The sequence below is a fragment of the Vombatus ursinus genome, unplaced genomic scaffold, assembly GCF_900497805.2.
Source record: "Vombatus ursinus unplaced genomic scaffold, bare-nosed wombat genome assembly UNPS02003292.1, whole genome shotgun sequence".
NCBI lineage: Eukaryota > Metazoa > Chordata > Mammalia > Diprotodontia > Vombatidae > Vombatus > Vombatus ursinus.
The window spans coordinates 334791-355054 of record NW_020943070.1 but is presented as its reverse complement, the minus strand read 5'-3'; the positions used below and the strand labels follow the sequence as shown (position 1 = coordinate 355054).

General features: G+C 52.5%; 1 protein-coding gene across 5 annotated transcripts in view; it reads left to right on the top strand.

The window, feature by feature from the left end:
- MEI1 (meiotic double-stranded break formation protein 1) overlaps positions 1 to 20264 on the top strand; it is a 79443-nt gene that overhangs the window by 7050 nt on the left and 52129 nt on the right. For 4 of the 5 annotated variants that reach the window (XM_027873644.1, XM_027873636.1, XM_027873626.1 and 1 more), the window contains exons 3-16: positions 989 to 1039; positions 2366 to 2439; positions 3470 to 3575; positions 4380 to 4583; positions 5319 to 5449; positions 10826 to 10940; positions 11647 to 11763; positions 13718 to 13817; positions 13919 to 14053; positions 15625 to 15763; positions 16715 to 16806; positions 17330 to 17471; positions 19083 to 19194; positions 19861 to 19921. In XM_027873644.1, the coding sequence (XP_027729445.1) occupies positions 989 to 1039; positions 2366 to 2439; positions 3470 to 3575; positions 4380 to 4583; positions 5319 to 5449; positions 10826 to 10940; positions 11647 to 11763; positions 13718 to 13817; positions 13919 to 14053; positions 15625 to 15763; positions 16715 to 16806; positions 17330 to 17471; positions 19083 to 19194; positions 19861 to 19921 (1579 nt within the window). Of the gene's footprint in view, positions 1 to 94; positions 159 to 988; positions 1040 to 2365; positions 2440 to 3469; positions 3576 to 4379; positions 4584 to 5318; positions 5450 to 10825; positions 10941 to 11646; positions 11764 to 13717; positions 13818 to 13918; positions 14054 to 15624; positions 15764 to 16714; positions 16807 to 17329; positions 17472 to 19082; positions 19195 to 19860; positions 19922 to 20264 lie in introns of those variants that run through there. The other variant, XM_027873664.1, reaches the window with a different exon arrangement.

The window sequence follows — 20264 nt, the reverse complement described above, 5'->3', positions numbered from 1 at the left end:
CTTCCTCAAGTCTCTCCCCGCCCAGTTCCTCTGCTCTGTTGCTGAAGTGATTTTTATAAAGCACAGAGCTAACCTCGTCACATCCCTCTGCTCAGTAAATTCTAGCAACTCTCTCTAAGGACTGGATCTGGAATCTTATTGATGTAGAGAACTCCCTGGTAAGGAAACTCCCTCCACTGATGCAGGCTGGCACCTCCACTTCGCCTTACCGGCTTAGTGGTACCTAGAGCCCTGGGAAGTCAAGTGATTTGCCCAGGGTAACACAACCAGGATGGGTCAGAGGGGAGCTTGAACCTCTGAGGTCTTCCTGCTTTCTATTCATTTGTAACACTCCCTTTTGTTACTTAACTCTTATGTTTGGCATAAAGATCTTCATAACCTGGTTCTTTCTGACTTTTCCATCTCTTACCTTGAATCTTTTGTACTGATATGGGGCAGGGGGGGCGGTGCCACCAGCAGAAATAGGGAACTTTAGAGAAAGAATAAGTTTGGGGGGGAGATGATGGATTATGTTCTGGACGTGTTGAGCATAGGATTATAGATTTGAGCCAAAGAAGACCTTGGAGGCCATCAAGACCAACCCCCTCATTTTGTGGGCAAGTAAACTAGAGTGGAGAGGGGTCATGACTGCCCACAGTCACTCGGCTGGGAACCCTTCTTCGTCTGACCTGTTTGGCCCTTCGTTGCTTAGTATTAGCAGAGCTAGGAGGGGGCGTGATGATAGCGTATGGACCAGTCCACCACATCTGCCCCCCTCACTCCCTCTCTCCAAGAATAAGGGCTTTCTAGTCAGGATGGGGATTCATTAAAAGTCTGGGGCTGAGGGACTGAATAAGAAGGACAATGAAAATGCTCTGTATGAGCCTCTAGGGGAAAAACTGAGAAAAGAAAAGGTTCTGGTCCCTGTTGTAGAGTGTTTGCTGAGGCTGTAGTTGTTTTTACTATTCACAATGCGTCCTTGTGGTTTGTTCTCCTGTTCTCCCCTAAGGGCTACTGCGCAGCATAGATGATGGCAGTGTGTTGGAGCTCTCCATGGAAGGTGAGGCAGCCCTTTTCCTTTTCCGGTCTGTCTGCATCAAAGCTGTCAAGAAGCAGGATGGAACAAAGGCCCGGCACTAAAGCCTGTGCTTGTAGTCTGCCGAGAGGACGGTCCCTTGGGCCTCTGAGATGGCTCTTTACTGTTATTTCGCACACATTTTCATTCTTATTGACGTCCTTTGTCTTAACATCTCCTTCATTTCCATTGTGTCCCATCTCCCAGCAAGTCAGCCTTCATTTCAATAATAAGAAAAAGAAAGAAAGAAAAGGTTGTTCAGCAAAGCTAACCAATAGAGCCACTGAGTCAGATAGTGTATGCAGTGACTTACACCCATGGCCCACCACCTCCGCAAAGAAGGGAGGGAGATACACTCTCTCATCTCTTCTGCAGGGCCAAGCTGGAACATTACACAGGGCTCCATTTAGGGCTTTTGTAATTGTCATTGTTCTTTCTGTTTACATTTTTTGTGGCCCTTGTATGGATTGTTTTCTTCTGTTTACTTTGCATCAGTCCATGTAAAAGTTTCTTTGTGCTTCTCTGTTTCACCTGCATTTAAGCCAACCTGATTCTGTGTTTTTTGAGCCAATCCTGGAGGCTTGAGTTAGAACGGGCAGACGGGATGCTGGGGGCAAACACTGCGGCTGCATTGAGGAAGGACAGCTGGTAGTCTGAGAGCAAGGAAGAGACCGGCAAAGTATCAGGAGATTTCAGAACATCTGAGAGCATGAATGCCACAGTAGATCATGAGGGTATCACTGCATTATTTTACTGCAGGATAATCAGTGTTCATAATGATGATCCCCTGCCATTGAGAAGCCTCTGGGCCCAGGCAGGAAGAATGGGCTGGTCTGCTCCCCTGCCTGAGTCTTTGGATGGAAGGCAACGAAGCCCATGGAAGAAAACCCTGGATTTAGAATTGGGAGTCCCGGGTTTAAATCCCCCCACTGCTCGTTATTCCTTGTGTTACCAAGTGTAGCCCCTGCACCTCATTCCCTGCCTGCCCCATGGGGTGGGGCCCAGCTTGGACTAACATCTAATTTGGCTCAAAATAGAAAAGTTGGTCCTGTCTCCTACTAGAGGCTGGGGCAGAGCGGAGAGCTCCCTGGATGGTAGGCCCTGTCACCTCGCCCTTCTCAGACCTCGTCTAGGGCTTTCCTCGTTCACTCATGTGCTCTGTTGGATTTCCACTATTTTTCTCCCCAAACATTCTGTCCCCCCAGATTAGAGGATAAGTTCTTTGAGAGAAGCGACCACGTCCCACAATCTACCTTTGTTTCCCCCAGTGAATGCGGCGGGTGTTTGGTTAATTGAATTCTTTCTTCTCAGTCCTTATTCAGCTTATTGTACAACTGAAGCTGGGGCCGTTCGTCCACTGCCTGCTAGGGGAGTGCCAGAAAGAGGTCAGTGATGTGCGTGTTTCTTCCTCACTTCAAGCAGCTGCTGAACATCTGCTTCCAGAGGACAGATTCGCCTCAGCCTTTACCTCCCGCCGTCTGCCTGCTGGCATCCTTCCCTTGCTTTCAGTCTGCCACCTAAGGTGCCACCTCTTACAGAAAGCCTGCCTGGATCTGCTCACCCAGGATCAGTCCCTTACTCACCTTTTGTCCACCTTCTCACACTCCAGTTTGTGCTGTTGTTCTTGGGGTTCCTGAATACCCCAGCCCTGGCATTTGAGCTCTTTCACAGCTTTTCAGGGCTGCTATGCCCAGGACCTGGCACACTGCCCTTCCCTTAGTAGATGCTTAATAAATGCTGGTTGAATTGAATGTGACTATACTGTCACCCCATGGTTTTATTCCATGGTTTGTTCTGTTACCTACATGGGCTCTGGACAGTTGTCTATGTTAGTATTATTTGCATTAGACACTCAGCTGCTGGAAGACAGGCTCTGTGTGTGTGTGTGTGTGTGTGAGAGAGAGAGAGAGAGAGGGAGAGAGAGAGAGATGGAGACAGAGACAGGGAGACAGAGAGAGAGAGCGAGTATTGTCCTTACTCAGTTCAGTTACAAATGTAGTAAATGCTTTTAATAAAATGGTGGGTGGGCTTCTTGGCCTTCCAAGGTGACCCAGGAAGGTCTTTTGTGATCTTCTCATTTTCTAGCTTCCAGCTCACTGGGGCTTGAGATCTGTGCATCTCACCTCGCTGCTGTTTGCTTTCTCAGCAAACTCTGGTGTGGCTGGTATTACCTGTGAGAGGTTCTTCCCACTGCCTGGGCAGGGCATGACCTGGCACTGTGACACGTTTCCTCCTTTGGGATGAGCCTTACTAATGGGATGGTTTATCTTTCTCAATCCTGGTTTCCTTCTCTGTAAAGTGGGGATAAGAGTCCTTGGCTACCCTCTGTCCTTCTCAGGGCTCTTGTGAGGAAAGTGCTTTTTTAGCCTTAAAGTGTTAAAGAAACAAGCACTTTTGCATTTACTTCCTTTGCAGCTTTGTAACATGCCCACCATGAGGGGCAGCCTGGCCACAGTGACCCTCCTGGGCAAAATGGTGGACGCCATCCCTTGTCTTGCTGAGATTCTCGTGGTAGAACATGGTGAGTGCTGCTTATTCAGCTCGTCCCTCTGCTCTCGATGCAGCTTCTCCATCTCCATTCTCTTCTGTTCCCACAGGACTTAGTACACGTCTCTCCTCTGAACCTCAGTTACCTTATCTCTAAAATGAGATCATAAATCTTAAACTTCTCACTTTATAGGAAAACACTTTGCAAACCTTAAAAGGTGTTAGAAATGGGAGCTACTGTTATCATCATTAAATGATGACTTGGTACCTGTTCATATGGTTTTTGGCAAGTGGTTTTATGATTTTTCACATGCCCTTTTTCTGTCTTCTTCGTTAAGTTGCAGACTCCCTGAGGAGAGGGACTGAGACAGTGTGGGTAAAGTGGGAAGAATACAGATCGGACTTGGAGTCAGAAAAACACCGCTTAAAGTCCCCTCCCTGAGCTTCCTGGCTCAGGCAAATCATTAGCAAATCACTGACTTTTAGCCTCATTTTCCTTCTCTCTAGAAACTGGGGGGTTGGACAAGATTCAGGTGCCTCTTCTCACTGAAGCCAGTCTTTCCACATCTAGAACCCAGGTCTTCTGACTCCCCCCGCAGGGTTCTTTCCACCAGCTTTCCTTCTGAGCTTTTAGAATATTGGTAGTTTCCTCATCTGTAAAGTAGGCATAACAACACTCATCCCACCTCCTTAGCAGGGCTGTTGTGAGGCTCGCACTGGGTGAATGTTAGATAATAAATAGGATGATAATGTTTTTTGCACATGTTGGGCTTTGGGGTTCTAAATGGCAATCACTCCTGCCAACATCCGTAGTTCCTTTTGCTGTTTCCCCGGGCAGGTAACCTCATAGAACATCAGTTGAAGGGCCTGATGTACCCCAATGAGGCAGTGAAGGCTGCAGTCTGCTATCTGTATGGGAAGCTGTATTCCTCTCCCACTGTGGCAGAGAAGCTGTCAGGCCATTTCAGGGAGAAGCTGTGTCCCCTCTTCCTTACGACGCTGGACAACGCCCAGACCAAGGAGCTGCAGATTAACTGCATGGGTGAGAGGGGAGGCACAGGAGGCCGGAGGGCTCTTTGCTGTAGGACTTCTGCTGTCAGCTCCATGCAGGACTTTGTAGGGCAAATTCGTGGCTTCCTTTGGAGTGATCCTAGTGGCAGAGGAGATAAGCTCTAAGAGGTCCTTTCGAGGTAGAAAGGCTTCCTTGTAGGCCCAGTGTCTGTTGTTGTGGGCTAGCCTTGCTTAGTCAGGAGAGGCTCACCCCAAGACTGGTCGTCAGCAGCTGCCAAAGAATGACCTCTTAAAGTTGAGGTGACCTCTGTTAGTGGTGGGGACGACTACATTATTGAAATTAGGGGTTTTCTGAAGCCTTGACATGTAAGAGGGGGCGTCCAAAGAAAGCGAAGGAAAGGGTGTGGAGTATCTACCGCCTTTTCCATTGGACTTGCCCTAGACATTAGCTCTGTTGGTGGAACATGGTGGCACCTACTTCTGTGCCTTGAACATAGTAGGCACTTTGTTGAATTGAATTGAGGGGGAGTAGACTGCTTGGGGGTTTATTCCTATACTGGAGGCCCAGGGAGAGCGATTCACCCATTCATTCCTTTGGAAGTTTATGGAATGCGTGCTTCGTGCAAAGGAAGCGCTGTCCCAGTGGGCTAGTGTAGAAAGCCAGACAGAGTTTTCCTGGGTGGGGGGTGCTTCTAGAAGTTTTGATAGCCAGCCTCTCTGTTTGTCCTCTCAAGTTGACGTTTTCTCTTCCTCTTTATTTTCACAGGTTTACTGAGACAGCTACTGAAATATGACCTCTTTGTGTCTGTTATAATGAGTAAATCAGGGGCAATGGGGATTTCTGAAAATGCTGAGGTGCTACAACAAGAAAATGCTCTGCCCTTAGTGCTTAAAAAGGTAATTCCTGTGCAGGGCTCGGGATTTCCTGATCAAAACTGTCTCCTGTTCTCACTGTCACACAGACACTGTGTTTGTTCACTAATTATGTTTTCACTGGCCTACTGGGCTGCTGAGTTCTGTCTGAGCACTGTCTTTTTCCACGCAGAGACATGGGGGAGCTCAGGATGGTGTCACTCAGGTATCTCAGGATCTGTCCAGGCTTGCCATCTCTGGACCCGTATTCTGGAACTGCTAGTGGAGATTGGCATTAAGCACAAATAGGGCATGGTGACCTTTGCCTGGACATAAAACGCCCCTACCCATGTACTTTCAAGTTAAGATTTTCAGCCTGCTTGTACAAAAGGATTCTTATTTATTGCACTAAAATTATCCAGCTTATCTTCTGTGGTGACTTCTTTTTTTGTATTTTATTTTTCCCAATTACATGTCAAGACAATTTTTTAGCATTCATTTCTATAAGATTTTGAGTTCCAAATTTTTCTCCCTTCTTCCCTCCTTCCTCTCTTCCTAAAATGGCAATTTGATATAGGTTGTATATGTGCAATTATGTCAAACATATTTCCATGTTAGTCACAGTTGTGAAAGAAGAAACAGATCAAAAGGGGAAAACACACACAAAGTGAAAAAAGTCTGCTTCTATCAGCATTGAGAGTCCATCAGCTCTTTCTTTGGATGTGGATAGCTTTTTCCATTGTGAGTCTTTTGGAGATGTGTTACATCCTTGCATTGCTGAGAAGAGCCAAGCCTATTAAACTCAGTCATCGCACAGTGTGGCTCTTACTGTGTACAACGTTCTCCTGGTTCTGCTCACTTCACTCAGCATCAGTTCATGTAAGTCCAGGTTTTTCTGAAGTCTGCCGCTCATCATTTCTTACGGAACAACAGTTTTCCATTACCATATACCACAGCTTGTTTAGCCATTCCCCAATTGATGGGCATCCCCTTAATTTCCAATATTTTGCCTCCACGAATTGGGCTGCCATAAGTATTTTTGCACATGTAGGTCCTTTTCTCTTTTTGATGATCTCTTTGGGATACAGCCCGTAGGGGTATTGCTGAGTCAAAGGGTATGAACAGTTTGGTCGCTCTTTGGGAATAATTCCAAATTTCTTTCCAGAATGGTTGGATCAGTTTACAACTCCACCAACAGTGCATTAGTGTCCCAGTTTTCCCAGACCCTCCCAACATTTGTCATTTTCCTTTTCTCTCATATTAGCCAATCTGATAGGTGTGAGGTGGTGCCTCAGAGCTGTTTTAATTTGCATTTCTCTCGTCAATAGTGATTTAGACCTCTTCTTCATGTGCTTATAGATAGCTGTGGCTTATTCATCTGGAACGTTCAGGTACCTCTAGGTTGCTTTCTTCAGCTCCTTTCAGATGAATGCTGCTGCTGGGTGCTTGTACGCCTGGGGCCCTTTGTAGTGCTGCTTCCTTTATTTTTGCTGAGGCACTGGGAGACCCGTTTGATATAGAATGCCGAGGCACCAGAATCTCCTCCTGGTGTGCTCTTTCCACTAGCTGGCTGGGCGACTCCCATTCTGTACTGCTCCCCTTCCCCAGCGTAAGAGGGGCCTTTCCCATTAATCCCTCTAGCTACCTGGGCTACTGCACTGCTGCTCCCTGTCTTTCTTCTGGTTCAACCGTTCCCGGGTTTTTTCTGGGGTGATATTTTCTGGATTTTCAGAGGTTAATAGGGGACGGTGAGAGCGACTGCCTTTTTACTCCACCATCTTGGCTCCCGGAATTGGCTTATTCATCTGAAAACTGCCTGTTCATATCTTTTGACCGTTTATCAACTGAGGAATGGCTTGCATTGTTATAAATTTGACTCAGTTCTCTATATATTTGTTTGGCAAATGAGGCCTTAATCAGAGACACTTGCTGTAAAGATTGTTTCCTAGCTTTCTGCTTTCCTTCTCATCTTGCTTGCCTTGGTTTTGTTTGTGCAAAAGCTTTTTAATTTAATATAACCAAAACGATCTATTTTACATTTCTTAATGCTCTCCGTCTCTTGTTTGGTCATGAATTCTTCCCTTCCCCGTAGATCTGACAGGTGGTCTATTCCTTGGCTTTCTAATTTGCTTATGGTGTCACCCTTTATGTCTAAATCATGTACCCATTTTGACTTTATTTTGGTGTGTGGTGTGAGATGTTGGCCGTGATGACTTCTGACCTTGGTTAGTTAAGAATTCTAGCTTTCACTGGAAAGCTATCTTCTTTCTTTCTCCTCCATTTTGTGTATGGTATAACTGTTTATATCCATTTGGAACTCATCATGGTCTGTGGTGTAAACCTAATTTCTGCCAGACTGACTACCGGTTTCCCCAGCAGTTTTGTTGAACAGCGAATCCTTACCCCAGCATTGCTGGGATTACTGTTTTTTATTCCATCGAGCCACACTTCTGTTTTTCTGACTAGTGCAGAGCAGTCCTGGTGGTTCCTGCCTCATTCACTGTGAACCCCGCCTTGGCTCCAGCCGTCCACACCCCGGGACCTGCCCTCTTGCTTGTGCCCAGCTTCTTTTTCTTCTTCCACCTCATGCTCCCCAGTGACTGCTCCCAGCTCCCATTTTGTTTCTGTCTCTCACTCTCTTATGCCCTGGTTCCTCTTGCTCTCTCCATCTCTGCTTCAAGGCCCTGTCACAAACTACCCAGGCCTAGACCACCGTGCTGAGCCACAATCACTGCCCCTATGATGCCTGGATGCCCTTTTCCAGCCCTGGGGTTGAATACTTTGGTGCAGCTGTTCGAATGCTGCATATTCCTCCTACCCTTATCAGACTTTCCTGGGGGCTGTCACCCCCAAGAGCCACTCACAGGCCCTGAAGGCCTGGGTTTTCACTTGGTGGAGTTCTGAGAGGCACTGCTGGGTTACTCTTATACAGGGCACTGTAAACAAAGGCCTTTGGCATCCTCTGATGAGATGGAGGCCTGGCAGCTGAGTCCTGTGCCTGCCCTGCCCGAAGAACTCGAGGCTGCCCCCAGGCCCAGCAGCAAACAAGTGTGTGCTTGCTGGTAGAGCTGCAAGTGGGCATGGTCAAACAGGGCTGTGCCCAAGGGCATCAGCCCCCTGGAGGTTGCTTTCACCCTTCCTTCCTGACTCTGGGGGCACCGGAGTCCCTGCATTTCAGCAGCACCCATCCCTGAACTTGTGTGGCTCTTGCCCTCTGGTGATCTTGACTTTCTCAAATCGCCACCATCGCGGACCACCTGTCTTCTTCCCCCAGCCCACACCAGTGTACAGCACATATCTGCAAGATTGTCTGCACAGCAGCCACCTTCTCTCCCAAACCCTGGTAAAAGAATGCCGTCTTACACACACCTCCGTGTGTGAGGCACGTGCTGCCCCCGGGCACGAGACCATTGAACCTGACAGTCTGCCCTCGGACGCCTGGCGCTGTGATGGGCAGAGGATGAAGGGGTAGAGATGCCCAAATAAACAACTTAACGGGGAATGCAAACACCCGCAGGAGAAGTCAGAGGCCTGCAGGATGGCAAGGGAGAGGATCTCCTCTGAAGAAAGGGATTTGGATTGGCTTCGTGGAGGAGGCCAGAGAAAATGTGGACAGGGAGAGATGGGGACAGTGGCTTGCAGAGCAAATGAATGCATGGGGGTGGGAGGGAAGGACCGGGGGAGGGAATGGCATGTAGGGCCAGTGCGGCTGCAACGTTGGGTGCATTGGGGGGGGGCACCAGAATTAGCCTGGAAAGCTGTGGGGGCTGGATTGGGCAGTGGGTGGGGTTACTTTATCCTGCTGGTGACTGGAAGCAGCTGAGGGCTGGCAGAGCGAGGCGTGTCTGTAGACAGCTAGAAGCGGCCTCCATGATTAAGAAGACAGGCATGACTGAAAAATGTGGTGCGGTATGGATGTGTTCATTGTATCGACGTCAGGGAATCGTCATGTGACTAAGAGTGAAAGTAGAAAGATCTGGAAAGAACTTTATGAGATGATGCCGAGCCGAACAGCAGAGTAGAGGAAGGGCCGGAGCCCAGCTGGACGCCGGAGAAGAGGGGAGTCAGTGGGACGGAAGGATGGACGAGGATCCTGGAGGAGCTGGGGAGGGACAGAAAGCCTGTTGGGGTGTTTTATGCCTTGAAATTAATGTAAGTTAAATCGTTCCAAGGCATTGTAGTTAGTGGTGCCGCTGTCCGTCGCTCAATTTATAGCATATTTTTAAAAAGAGCTGTTGAGGGCTGGTTTCTACTCCAGGGCATGACGTGATCAGGCAAATGCCTTCAGGTCATTATTTTGGCAGTTGGGTGAAGTTTGATTTGGTGAAAGATGAGGGGGCTTCAGGGGCAGCTAGGTGGGACAGTAGATAGAGTGCCAGGCCCAGAGTCAGGAAGATCTGAGTTCAAATCCAGCCTCGGACACTTACTAGCTGTGTGACCCTAGGCAAGTCACTTCACCCCGTTTGCCTCAGTTTCCTCCTCTGTAAAATGAGCCGGAGAAGGCAATGGCAAACCACTCCAGTATCTATGCCAAGAAAACCCCAAATGGGGTCAGGGAGAGTCAGACCCGACTGAAAAGACTCAACCAGAGGAGGCTGGAGCTTCCAGTTTGGCCCAGGTGAGAGGTGAGGAGGACGTGGACTGAGGTGGCCCCAAGACCCTGGACCGGATTACAGAGAGACTTTCTCTAAATGGATCTGTGTGTGCTTTCGTTGTGTTTGTCATAAACTTACAGAAACAAATCCTTCAAATTCTTAGTATTTAAAAAGATGGAAACAGATGAGTTGACAGTGGACAAGCCCGTTCCAGGTCTGTCAGAAATTCTGCCGCCCCTGAAAGGCATTTCCTGAGGGGGAAGTCTTTGTTTACCACCTTAGTGATTCCACTTCTGCTCCCCGTCCCCCCTTCCCACGTCGTTCCACAAAATCACTGTGCCAGCGCGTGGGCCTCTGGCTGCCAAGCACTGCCCGATTCTGATGTCAGAACCCTCCCTCATCTGGCAGGGCATTCTAGGTGCTGCGGCCACCTAAGTCACAGCGAAAGGTCAAAGTGTCTTTCGGGGCTGGGGTGGAAATGACCTGACTTCCAGCCTCCTGAGGCCCAGGGCCACGAGGGCAGGAGAGCCTTTCCCTTCCAGCCTCCACCTGTTTGTGCCGCCGAGGCATGGGCCGACATGCCCAGCTTCCTCTCTGAAGGTTCTGCTGATGTCCCTCTGATCTCCCACGAGATACTGTCAGCAACATTAATTGTTTCTCTGGTGGCCCATGGTAGCAAGTTCGGTGGGTGGTGAAATCATCCCTCTCCTGCCATTTAATGTGGGTCGCTCTTCTTAGAGGCTTCTTTCCATAAGGAACGGCCATGTCCTTCTAACCAGGGACTGGCGGTGACGCTGAATTGTGTGCTCTCTGCCTTTCTGTCCAGCTGCTGCTGTCCAGAGATGAAACCTTGCGGGTGGCCAGCGCCGAGTGCATGGCGGCCGTGCTGGTGCATTCGCCTGTGAAGTACGCCCCGGCCTTCATCCACGCAGACATTCCAGGTAGGGGGCTAGTTGCCTTCTTTGCGTAGTATCCCTGGGCCCTGGCAGTGGACAGGAAGGTGAGGTGGTGGCTGGCCTCTAGAGGACGGCCTCGTTAGTGCCGTCCTGTGTGACTGGTGCGCCGGGGGCTCTCCCAGAGGAAGCCCCCTGGGGAGAGCCCAGAAGCATCCTGCTTTGTGTTCCTGCTCCTTCACTGGCTTGTGTCATCTCCTCGTCCAAAAGACTCAATTTCCCTGGTTTTAATGTGACTTAGAGCTAGAAGAGACCCTGGACATTGTCTGGTCCAACCACCTTTATTTGATAGATAAGTAAACTGAGGCCCAGAAAGGGATGGGACTTTGTTGAGATCACGCAGTAGATTAGAGGATTTTCAGGCAGCAGGGGTCAAACCCCTTGGATTGCCCCGAAGGAAAATGTAAAGCAGGAGGTGCCCTTATGGGTTATCTAGAGAAGCAGCATGTGGCTAGTGGGAAAGCAGAATGATGCTGAGGGGTAGGGATCAGGCCAGTTCTGTTTGGCCCTGGGTGGGGAGAGGGGCAGTGAGGGGCAGGGAGGGCGGGGAGGGCCCTCTCCCTGACGAGCGCTCGTGGGGCAGGGCTGTTCTGGGCACGGCTCGGACGCAGGGGCCTGTGGGGTCCCTGCCCTCCCGATGTCGGTCAGCGAAGGGCTGTCCGCCCCCCGTAACGTGGCCCCCTGCCCTCCACAGAGTTCCTGTTTGAGCATCTCTCCTGCACCAGCGAGGCCCTCCTCTGGGCCGCCTACAGATGCCTGTTGCTCCTGACCCAAGAGCACCGCTTCTTCTCCAAGTGTCATACCGTGTACGGTGCGTGTCCGGGGACCCGCCTCTCCTGTCTGTTCTCCCTGTAGCTTCTCTCTCACGTAACCCTTCCGGCCTTGCTGCTCTGGTCCAGGTCCTTGGTGTCTGGTACCTGGGCGGCTGAAACGGCCCAAGGGTGAAGAGCATGAGGCCTTGGGCCAGGAGCAGGAAGACCAGAGCTCAGATCCGGCTTTGTGACCTTGGGCAAGTCACGTCACCTCTGTCTGCCTCAGTTTCCTCCTCTGTCAAATGGGGATCATAGTAGCACCTCCCTGCCAGGGTTGGTGTGAGGATCAAATCAGATAATGTATGTACAGCCTTTCACAAACTTCAGAATGCTGTCCATATTAACTGGTCTCCCTGCCTCCAGGCCCTTCTCTGTTCCTCACCCTCAGTACCCCCTCTGTGGGAGGGAACCCCACCAGTGGTGTTGCTGTGGTTCTATACCCTCCAGACCAGATGGGCAGTTTAGGAAGAGCCCCCAGTCGGCCCCAGGGGCAGAAGTAGTATGACAGTGGCCATGGGGCCACTTCCTGGTCAAGCCAGCAAACATTAAGCACCGGCTGTGTGCCAGGCATTGTGCTAAGCTCTGGGGATACAAAAGGGGGCAAAGAACCGTCCCTGCCTCCATGGAGCTCCAAATCTACAGGGACAGACAGCACGCCGTGTCGTCGTGTAAAGGATGTACATAATGGACAAATGGAGGGGAAGGGCAAGGCTCTAGCATGGGGGAGGGGGGCTCAGAAAAGGCTTCTTGTGAAAGGCAGGGCTTTATTTGGGACTTGCCAGAGTAGAGACGAGGAGGCTTGGGGGATGCGGGGGACACGGGGGACTCCAGAGCCAAGAGATGGGACAATGATGAAGCCAGAGCGTGGGAGGGTGGGTGTGGAAGGCAGGAAGGCCCTGAACACCATCCAGAGGATTTTATATTGCTCTTGGGGGTGGGGTGGGGGGTGGGTGTGTATGAGTGTGAGTGGGCGTGAGTGTGTGGGACTGAGTTTAGGGGGGTGGGTGAATGGGAGTGAGTGGGGGTGAGTTTGTGTGTGGAGGGGGGTGTGGGGGAAGAGAGAGGATCCCCTCCATTCGCTTTCTTCTCCATCACCACCATCCCTGCCCTGCCTGGCGGCTGCAGGTGTTTGCCCTGTGGGGGGCCGGTGTCCCTGGGGTCTCTCACTTTCCCATGACCCCCCAGCTTGTCTGGAGTGTCTGCCTTGAGGCTCAGGTTGTGAAGCTTGTCCCAGGCCCCCGGCGCTGTCCCCTGGGAGGTGGGTGCCTCTTGTATCCCTCACACCCTCAGAGACAAAGCTCTGTGAAGCTGCCAGTTGTTGGCAAGAGTCCCTGGAGAGGGTGCTTCCTCTCTGGGCCTCGGTTTCCTCATCTGTAAAAGGGGTTGGACGACCTCCATGAGTCCTTCCTGCTCTGGATCTTGACGCTTCAGTTCAGAGCTGGCAGGGTGCTGAGGGGAGCCCCTGTGGCCTGGCCCCCCTCGTTTATAGGTGAGGCACCTGAGGCCCAGAAGGGCTGTTCCCAAGTCGGCCAGGCCACGCACAGAGAAGTGCCCACGTGGTGTTTGGGTCCCCACATGTCGCGGCTTCACAAAGGCTTTGGGATCGTAGGCCTCGAGCTGGAAGGGACCTCCAGGGGCTGTCCTGTCTGATCTCCTCATTTACAGGGGAAGAAAGTGGGGCCCAGAGCAGTTGTGGTCACACATGGGGTGAGATTTGAACCCAGGCCCCCTGACTCCAGAGCCAATCCTGCTTCCGCCATGCTGGGTGGCCGCTTGGGCCCTGGGCCTCGCGCATGGCGCTTCCTCAGTGTCGGTTGAATTGACTTGGTTGCCCAGGTGTGCCGCCTTGCTCACGACTCTCTCTTTTTGGAGGGTGGTGGAGGGAAGCCTGCCTGGGGCAGGGGGCAGCTGGGACCGGGCCACCCCCTCTGGACCTTGTCCATCCCAATGCAGGCATCGAGGCGCTGGTGCGAAGCCTGAAGGGAATCCTGCAGCTGAGGAGCCCCGAGCTCCTCAAGCAGGGTCTGCTGCTCTTCAGGGAGATTCTGAGGAGGTGAGGGCAGAGGGCAGGGGGCAGAGGGCAGGGGGCAGGGGGCAGAGCGAAGATCGGGAGATGGCTTCAGATAAGCCGCTGGATCCTTTGCCGCTTCCCAGGCAGCCGGAAGAGATCCAGCTTTTTACAAACTCGGCCACCTGCAGAGACGCCAGCGGGCTTCTCCGGGAGGCCGTCAGCAGCCCTGTCCTGGAGGTTGTGGCAGAGGCGGTCAGGGCTGTGGCAGCTTTTCTCAGGTAAGAGGCTGAGACCGAGGAGCTTCCTCTGCAGTGCATGTGTCCGGGGTCGCTGGTCAGCTTTGGTTTCTCCCCCAGCCACTTGGGTTGGCCCTTGAACTCCTTTGCTGACCTCTGGACTAGGGCAGTTAGAGGGAGGCAGAGTTTGTCTCAGGCTAAAACTTGTGAACCTGGGCAGTCTTGCAAGGTCATAACTCATTCAAGAGCACTCAAAGCTAGCAGCCCTGTTAGGGGGTGAGCTCCCTGTCAGGTGACGTGTTCAAGCAAAGGCTGGATGCTCAGCCCATTGCCTGGAGTCCTATGGCGAGGATTCAACTTCACTTGTATTTGAACAATCAGGTCCCTCCCAATCCGTGAAATTCCTAGTTACTTTGATGGCTCAAGTGAGACAGTAGTGCTGTGGAAATGGTGAGGATGGACCTGATGCTTCCTCGATGTGGGAATTCCCTTCATCGGGGCAGATCGCACCCCCTCTGCCCCTCGTCCCTACGAGAGCCGCCCAGTCTAGCTGACGCTGTCCTCTTGTCTTTCAGTGGTCCTGGGGTGTCACTGTCCCGGGTCGGCCATCTGGGGTCCTGCTCACCACAGGGTGAGAAGGTCCTACATCTGTTTCAGGGGGTCAGTGCTTCCCCCACGGGTGAGTGAGGGTTCAGGCCTGCATGCCGTGGGGGTGACAGGACCCACCCGCCTCTCCCCAAACAGAACAGCTTTGTGTTTAAGCTGAAGTGCATGCTGCACTTTCTTAAAGGAGAGCTTGTGCTGACATAAGTGAGTATTATGCTCAATTTGAGTCAAATTGTAGTTTCTTTAGTTAGATGAACAAAAATAATGCCCTTTGAGCTGATTATTCAGTAAACATTTGGCTTTTAAAAACAGGGCCCAGCACACCCTGTTGAAATGTGCTGCCTGCCTGTGTTGGGGGATTTGGTGGTCCTCTGCTGGTGTGGGGGTGCACAGGACAGCGTGGAAGATGGGGGAGCCTTAGGCCTGGCAGAGAGGAAGAAAGTGAGAGTGAGGATTCTCCCCTGTTATCCCTAGAACTTGGCACAGTGCCTGGCACACAGTAAGCACTTAATACATGCTTGGGGCTTGGTTGATGAGTGGATCAGACCCAGCAGTCCTAAGAACATAGAATGTGAGAGCTGGAAGGGTCCCACCCTCTCATTTCACAGAAGAGAAAACTGAGGCCCAGAGGGGGCAGTCATCCAGGCAGGAAGGGGCAGATCTCACTTTCTCGAAGGCCAAAGTCTATGTCCCAGAGCTTTCCCAAGGCCACATGTCCTCCGAAATAAGGAACTTCCCCTCCCTCCAGCAGCAGGACCCACCTCCGCCTTCTGCAGGACAGGCTTCGTTGGTCCAGGGGTCAGGCTCTGTGCTTGACCTTCTCCATCCTCAGGACAAAAGCCGCCCGCCCACCTGTGAGACCAGCCTCCCTTGGTCTTATGCACATTCAGAGGCCAGAGTACAGCCAGTAGGGCTATGGGCGTCCCTTAGCGGGCATCTAATTCCAATCCAAACCTGAACCTCACCGGGCACATCGCCTACACCTGCTTTCCTCTCGCCCTCCATAGGAAGCACCACCTGAGTTCGCCGCCGGTGCCGTATGGAGAGCTTCAGGCCTTGGTCCGAGCCCTCCTGGACCGCTGTGCTGACCTGTCACCACCCGTGAGCCAGGGGCCTCTCCCTAGCAGTGGCCTGCTTCTCCCAGGGGTAATAGTGGCAGAGATGGTCAGAGAGCTCTCAGGCAATGACTGCTGCTCCCTGACGGGCATGGGCAAGGCACAAGGAGATGCAAGGTTACATAGAACCACCCTTGCCTTCAGGGAATTCTACTTTGGTGGAGGCTAGAGCACACACAACAGTAGGAATGTTTGAGTGTTTATAGAGGTTTATAGAAGATTTAGACTGGAGGAGTCCAACCTTCTCTGCCACCCACTCCAATTACAGTGGAGGAAACAGATTAACCCGGTCCCCTCGGGGCTCCAGCTCCTCTTCTATTGTCCGGTGCCCAACCCCCACTGTGACCCTGTGTACCTTGTCCCCCTAGGTGGACTACCGGTGCTGGGAGGGCAGCGGCCTGATCTGGTCCTGTCACATCCTCCCCCTCCAAGAGCTCCTCTGTCAGCAGAAGAGCAGCCATTATAACCTGGCTAGTTTCACAAGATCGCCTCCTTGCGTACTCACAGCAATCCTGGGAGCGAGGGCCTACTATTATCCCCATTTTACAGAAGAGGAAACTGAAGAAAAGTTTTGAGTCACCTGCCCAGGGTCCCAGAGCTAGGGAGTGCCTGAGGTCAGATTGGCCCCCAGGCCTTCCTGACTCGAGGCTCAGTGCTTGGGAGAGAAGGGCACTCTCCCAGGGGAGGAAGGCTGTCCCACTTGGTCATTTCCCATCTCCCTGCATCTCCCAAGCACCCATTGTGACCTAAAGTGAGGGCCCTGAGTATGGCATCCCGGAACTTTGAGCCAGAAGGGCCTGGGAGCCACTGAGCCCAATCCCTCCCTTCACAGATGAGCAGAGTGAGGCCCAGAGAGGCTACACAGGAAATAAGCAGCGAGTCAGGATTGGAACCCAGGACCTCTGACTCCCAGTCCAGCCTTCCTTCTCTCTTACCAGGCCCCTCCCTCTAAGTCTCATACGAGCACGTCTCATTCTTCCAGGGCCGCTCATCAAGCCGAGGTCCCGGCCGAGCTGTTCTGCAGCAGGGAGAGATCCTTTGGGGTGCTCTGGAGGGCTTCCGAAATGCCTGCAGGTGAGGGGCCTCGTGTTGTGTGTGACAAATAGCTCTGCTAGGTGACATTTCTGTGTCTCAAAGCTCATTCCTCCCAACTTTGGGAGGGAGGCAGGTGTGCAGCGCATTTTTGTCCCCATTTGACAGAGGAAGAAACTGAGGCAGTGCATGCGCTCCCAAGTGGGGTCACCTCCCTGGGGCTGGTTTCCTTGGGGTTGGATGACTCTTCTCTCTTGTTGAGATCCTCTGATGCCTGCCATGATGTGGAGGAGCCCAGGGGTTCTTACAGGCTCTCCCTGAGAAGCCCAGCTGGGGAAAGGGCTTTGAGGACAGCTGATGCCTGATACCCAGGGGCTTAAGGAGGTTGGTCAGCTGGTAATGTTTATAGCCATAGCAATTCGTGAAGCTGTCTGAGGAAGTAAGACCTGGAGGGGATGTAATCAGCCTCCCTGGAGGGTCCACTCATCTTTGGAAGGGTGGAATGAGCCACTGTGGTTTGTGCTCTAAGGCCCAGGGCCGGGCTTTGCCGCTTTCTGTTTCCCAGACTGGCGGTGGAGTTTCGGAACGAGCCCTCGGCCCGGGAGAACCCCTTCACGGCTCCCAGCACCGAGAAGGAAGACACACTGGAGACGTTCTCCGAGTTCCTGCTGAGTGCCTGTGACTCCCTCTGCATTCCCACTGTAATGGTAGGGTGGCTGGGGGATGGCAAGGTGGGGGTGAGCTGGGCCGGGGACTGAGGTAGAGGAGGGCTGAGAGAGCACGGGGCAGTGGTCTGGTCACCAGGCCCAGCAGGCAGGTGAGCAGCAGCTGTGCCACAGACATGGCACTGCTGCTGGGCCAGGGCCTTCGTGGCTCCCTGGCTTGAGGCCCGACATTCTCCTGTAGGGTCTTGGGTGAGGGGCATTAGGGCCATCTTCCCATTTCCTCTAATGATTTCCAGGTTGAATTATGTTTCCGTTGTGTCTTCTGGTTTGTATCTGGGATTTATTGGTGTGAGGAACTCCTGGTGTGAGAATTCCTTCCACTGGAGCATGCACCTCCCAGTTTCTAACCTTGGGTGGGGGCCCTGCCCCAGGTGGCACAGCCAGCAGGAGGCTGAGGCGGTCTAGGAGCCAGGTGTTCCTGCCCCCGGGCCAGGTCTCCATCCATTAGGCCACACAACCTCTCTCTGATTTAAGATTTAAGGCACTGGGGATGTCCTGGGAACAGAGAGGGGAGGATGAGGACGATGGGGTGGTGTCTCTTAAGCGGAGGGCTCCGTGGGTGAGTAACAGAAGGTGCTCAGTGGGCTGCCTCTTTGGCGCAGGAGGTCAAGAGCCTGAACGATGTTCTCAATATATCTAGCCCCCCGGGTGAAAGTAGCTCTCTAGGCAGGTCAGGAAGATAAGAGGAAGCTTGGAAAGCAGACAGGAAGGAAGATGCAGGAGCGCCCAGCCGAAGCCCCAGAACTACTTTTAAATTCTTCTTGGCCAAAAGGCCCCCCCTTGCTGGTCCCCATATCCAGTCCCGGGGAGGGGGGGCAGCGTCAGCCCAAACGGCTCCAGGTCTTCCTGGACTACATTGGTCCCCACTGGCCGGAGAGGGGAGGGAGGGAGCATGGCGGGGAGGAGAAGGGGGGGTAACTCCTGCCCCCCCTCCCCCCCGCCCCGTTCCAGCAGAGTCTTGGCCCACAACGAATCTCACACAGTGACCGTGAGCGACATCTGAGTCAAGTCTGTCTGGAAGCACCGGCCCTGGGGGAAAATCCAAACTTAATCTAATTTTGGTGGATACTTATTTGTTTGGTGAAGGGTCCCTTCTTTAATAAAAGAATTCACCCCAGGGCTCTTCTGGGTCTGGGCTTCCCCTGTTCTTCTGATCTGGGGCTTATTGTTTTTGCTTCATTGACACAACTTTTAAGAAATAGAGCTGTTGCATCAAGGAGGCCCGTGCTGCCGTGGGGCTCTGCTGGCAGGGGGATACGGTGTTTGGGCTGACTTTGGGCACAGGCAGAGTCTGGGGGTGGGGGGGAGAAGCTCACACTCGGTTAGTTCAGTGAGCTGGGCTGGTTGGCAGCAGTCAGGGCTGAGTGCCCCTGGCACTCTCTGTGGAACCAGTCTAGGAGGAGGATTACTCCAGTGCTGGTGTCTTTCTCCTTCCCCCTGGGGTTCCAGGGTCCCCCAAAGCTCAGCCGTAGAACCTGGGTCTCAGGGTGGCTCTGGCCAGGAATGATGTGTTTGCTGACTCTGTGCTGCTGTGCCAGCCTTTGGGCATTGATGGCTCTCTCCCTCCTCTCTCCTCTCTCCCCCTGCTTACAGAGGCATTCTGAACAGGCCATGCATCCTGCTCTGATGGAGATTTTCCTCTCAGTCCTCAACAGTTTGTTCATCATTGTACCCCACATGAAGGAGAAGTTCTCCAAGAAGCTTGGTAGGGAGCCCTGGGGCCCCGGGCCAGCTTGGGGGCTGTCCTCTGCCTGGCTCAGGACAAGCTCAGCTCAAAGGGCTCTTCCTTTAGGAAACTTCCCTGACAGGATGGAAAGGAGATTGGCCATGGCTCTCCTCTGGTAGTTCCTTGCCACAGTTTACAGGCTCACACTTGTAGAGCTGGCCGGGACCCTTGACCTACCTCATTTGGAGATGAGGAAGCCGAGTTGCAAGCCATCTTCCTCCCCGGAGTACAGAATGGAGAGAGCCTGGCAAAGCTGCCGTAGCTGGGAGCTTGTCAGGGGTTTTAGTCGGTACTGACTCAGTGATTTGGGTCTGGGTCACCAAACTAAGACTGTGACTTTCACTGGAACCAGGGCAGCGTGTAGGACTGTGGAAAATGCCCCTTCCTCAAGAGAATTCAGAGACAGAAGCAGAAGAGAGGATTTCCCTGCTGTCCACTGCAATCTGGAGCAAATGAGCAGCTCCTGCTTACCTCTAATAAGGACCCAGGCTCTAGTGCACCAAGAGGGACAGGAATCCGTAAGGGGCAGGTGTACTTTGCCTCATCTACCAGGATGTGGTTGAAGGGATATTGGAGGAGGTTTTGAAAACCCACCACTTTGAGAGCCTATCATTGAAACAGAATTCATTCCCTCTGCTCCTCCAGCCTCGTCCTCCTTCATCAGACTGAGCCTGGAGCTGAAGGCCCGCTTCTGCTGTGGACAGAGGTAGGCGCCGCCCCAGGGCTTCCAGAAGCCTGGGGCAGGGAGGAGAGGGAGCATTTCCTGCTCTAGTCTGATGGCCAACCAGAGGGGTAGGGATTTCCCATTGATGGGGGTGGTTGGCATACTAGCTCTGGTGTTAGATGCATCAGGTTGAGGTGGTTGGGGCTGAGCTGATTTAGGTGGAACTCCCAGGGCAGCAGATGGAGGTCTCTGGCCTGAGCCGTGGCCCCCCTCCATCATGCTGACGTTTCCCAGCTGCCAGCCCTTGGATCTTTGTTGGTTCAAAGCATATTTTCATAAGTCAGCAAGCCCTTTACTTCCAAAGGTCCTTGCTACTTAAAGCAGC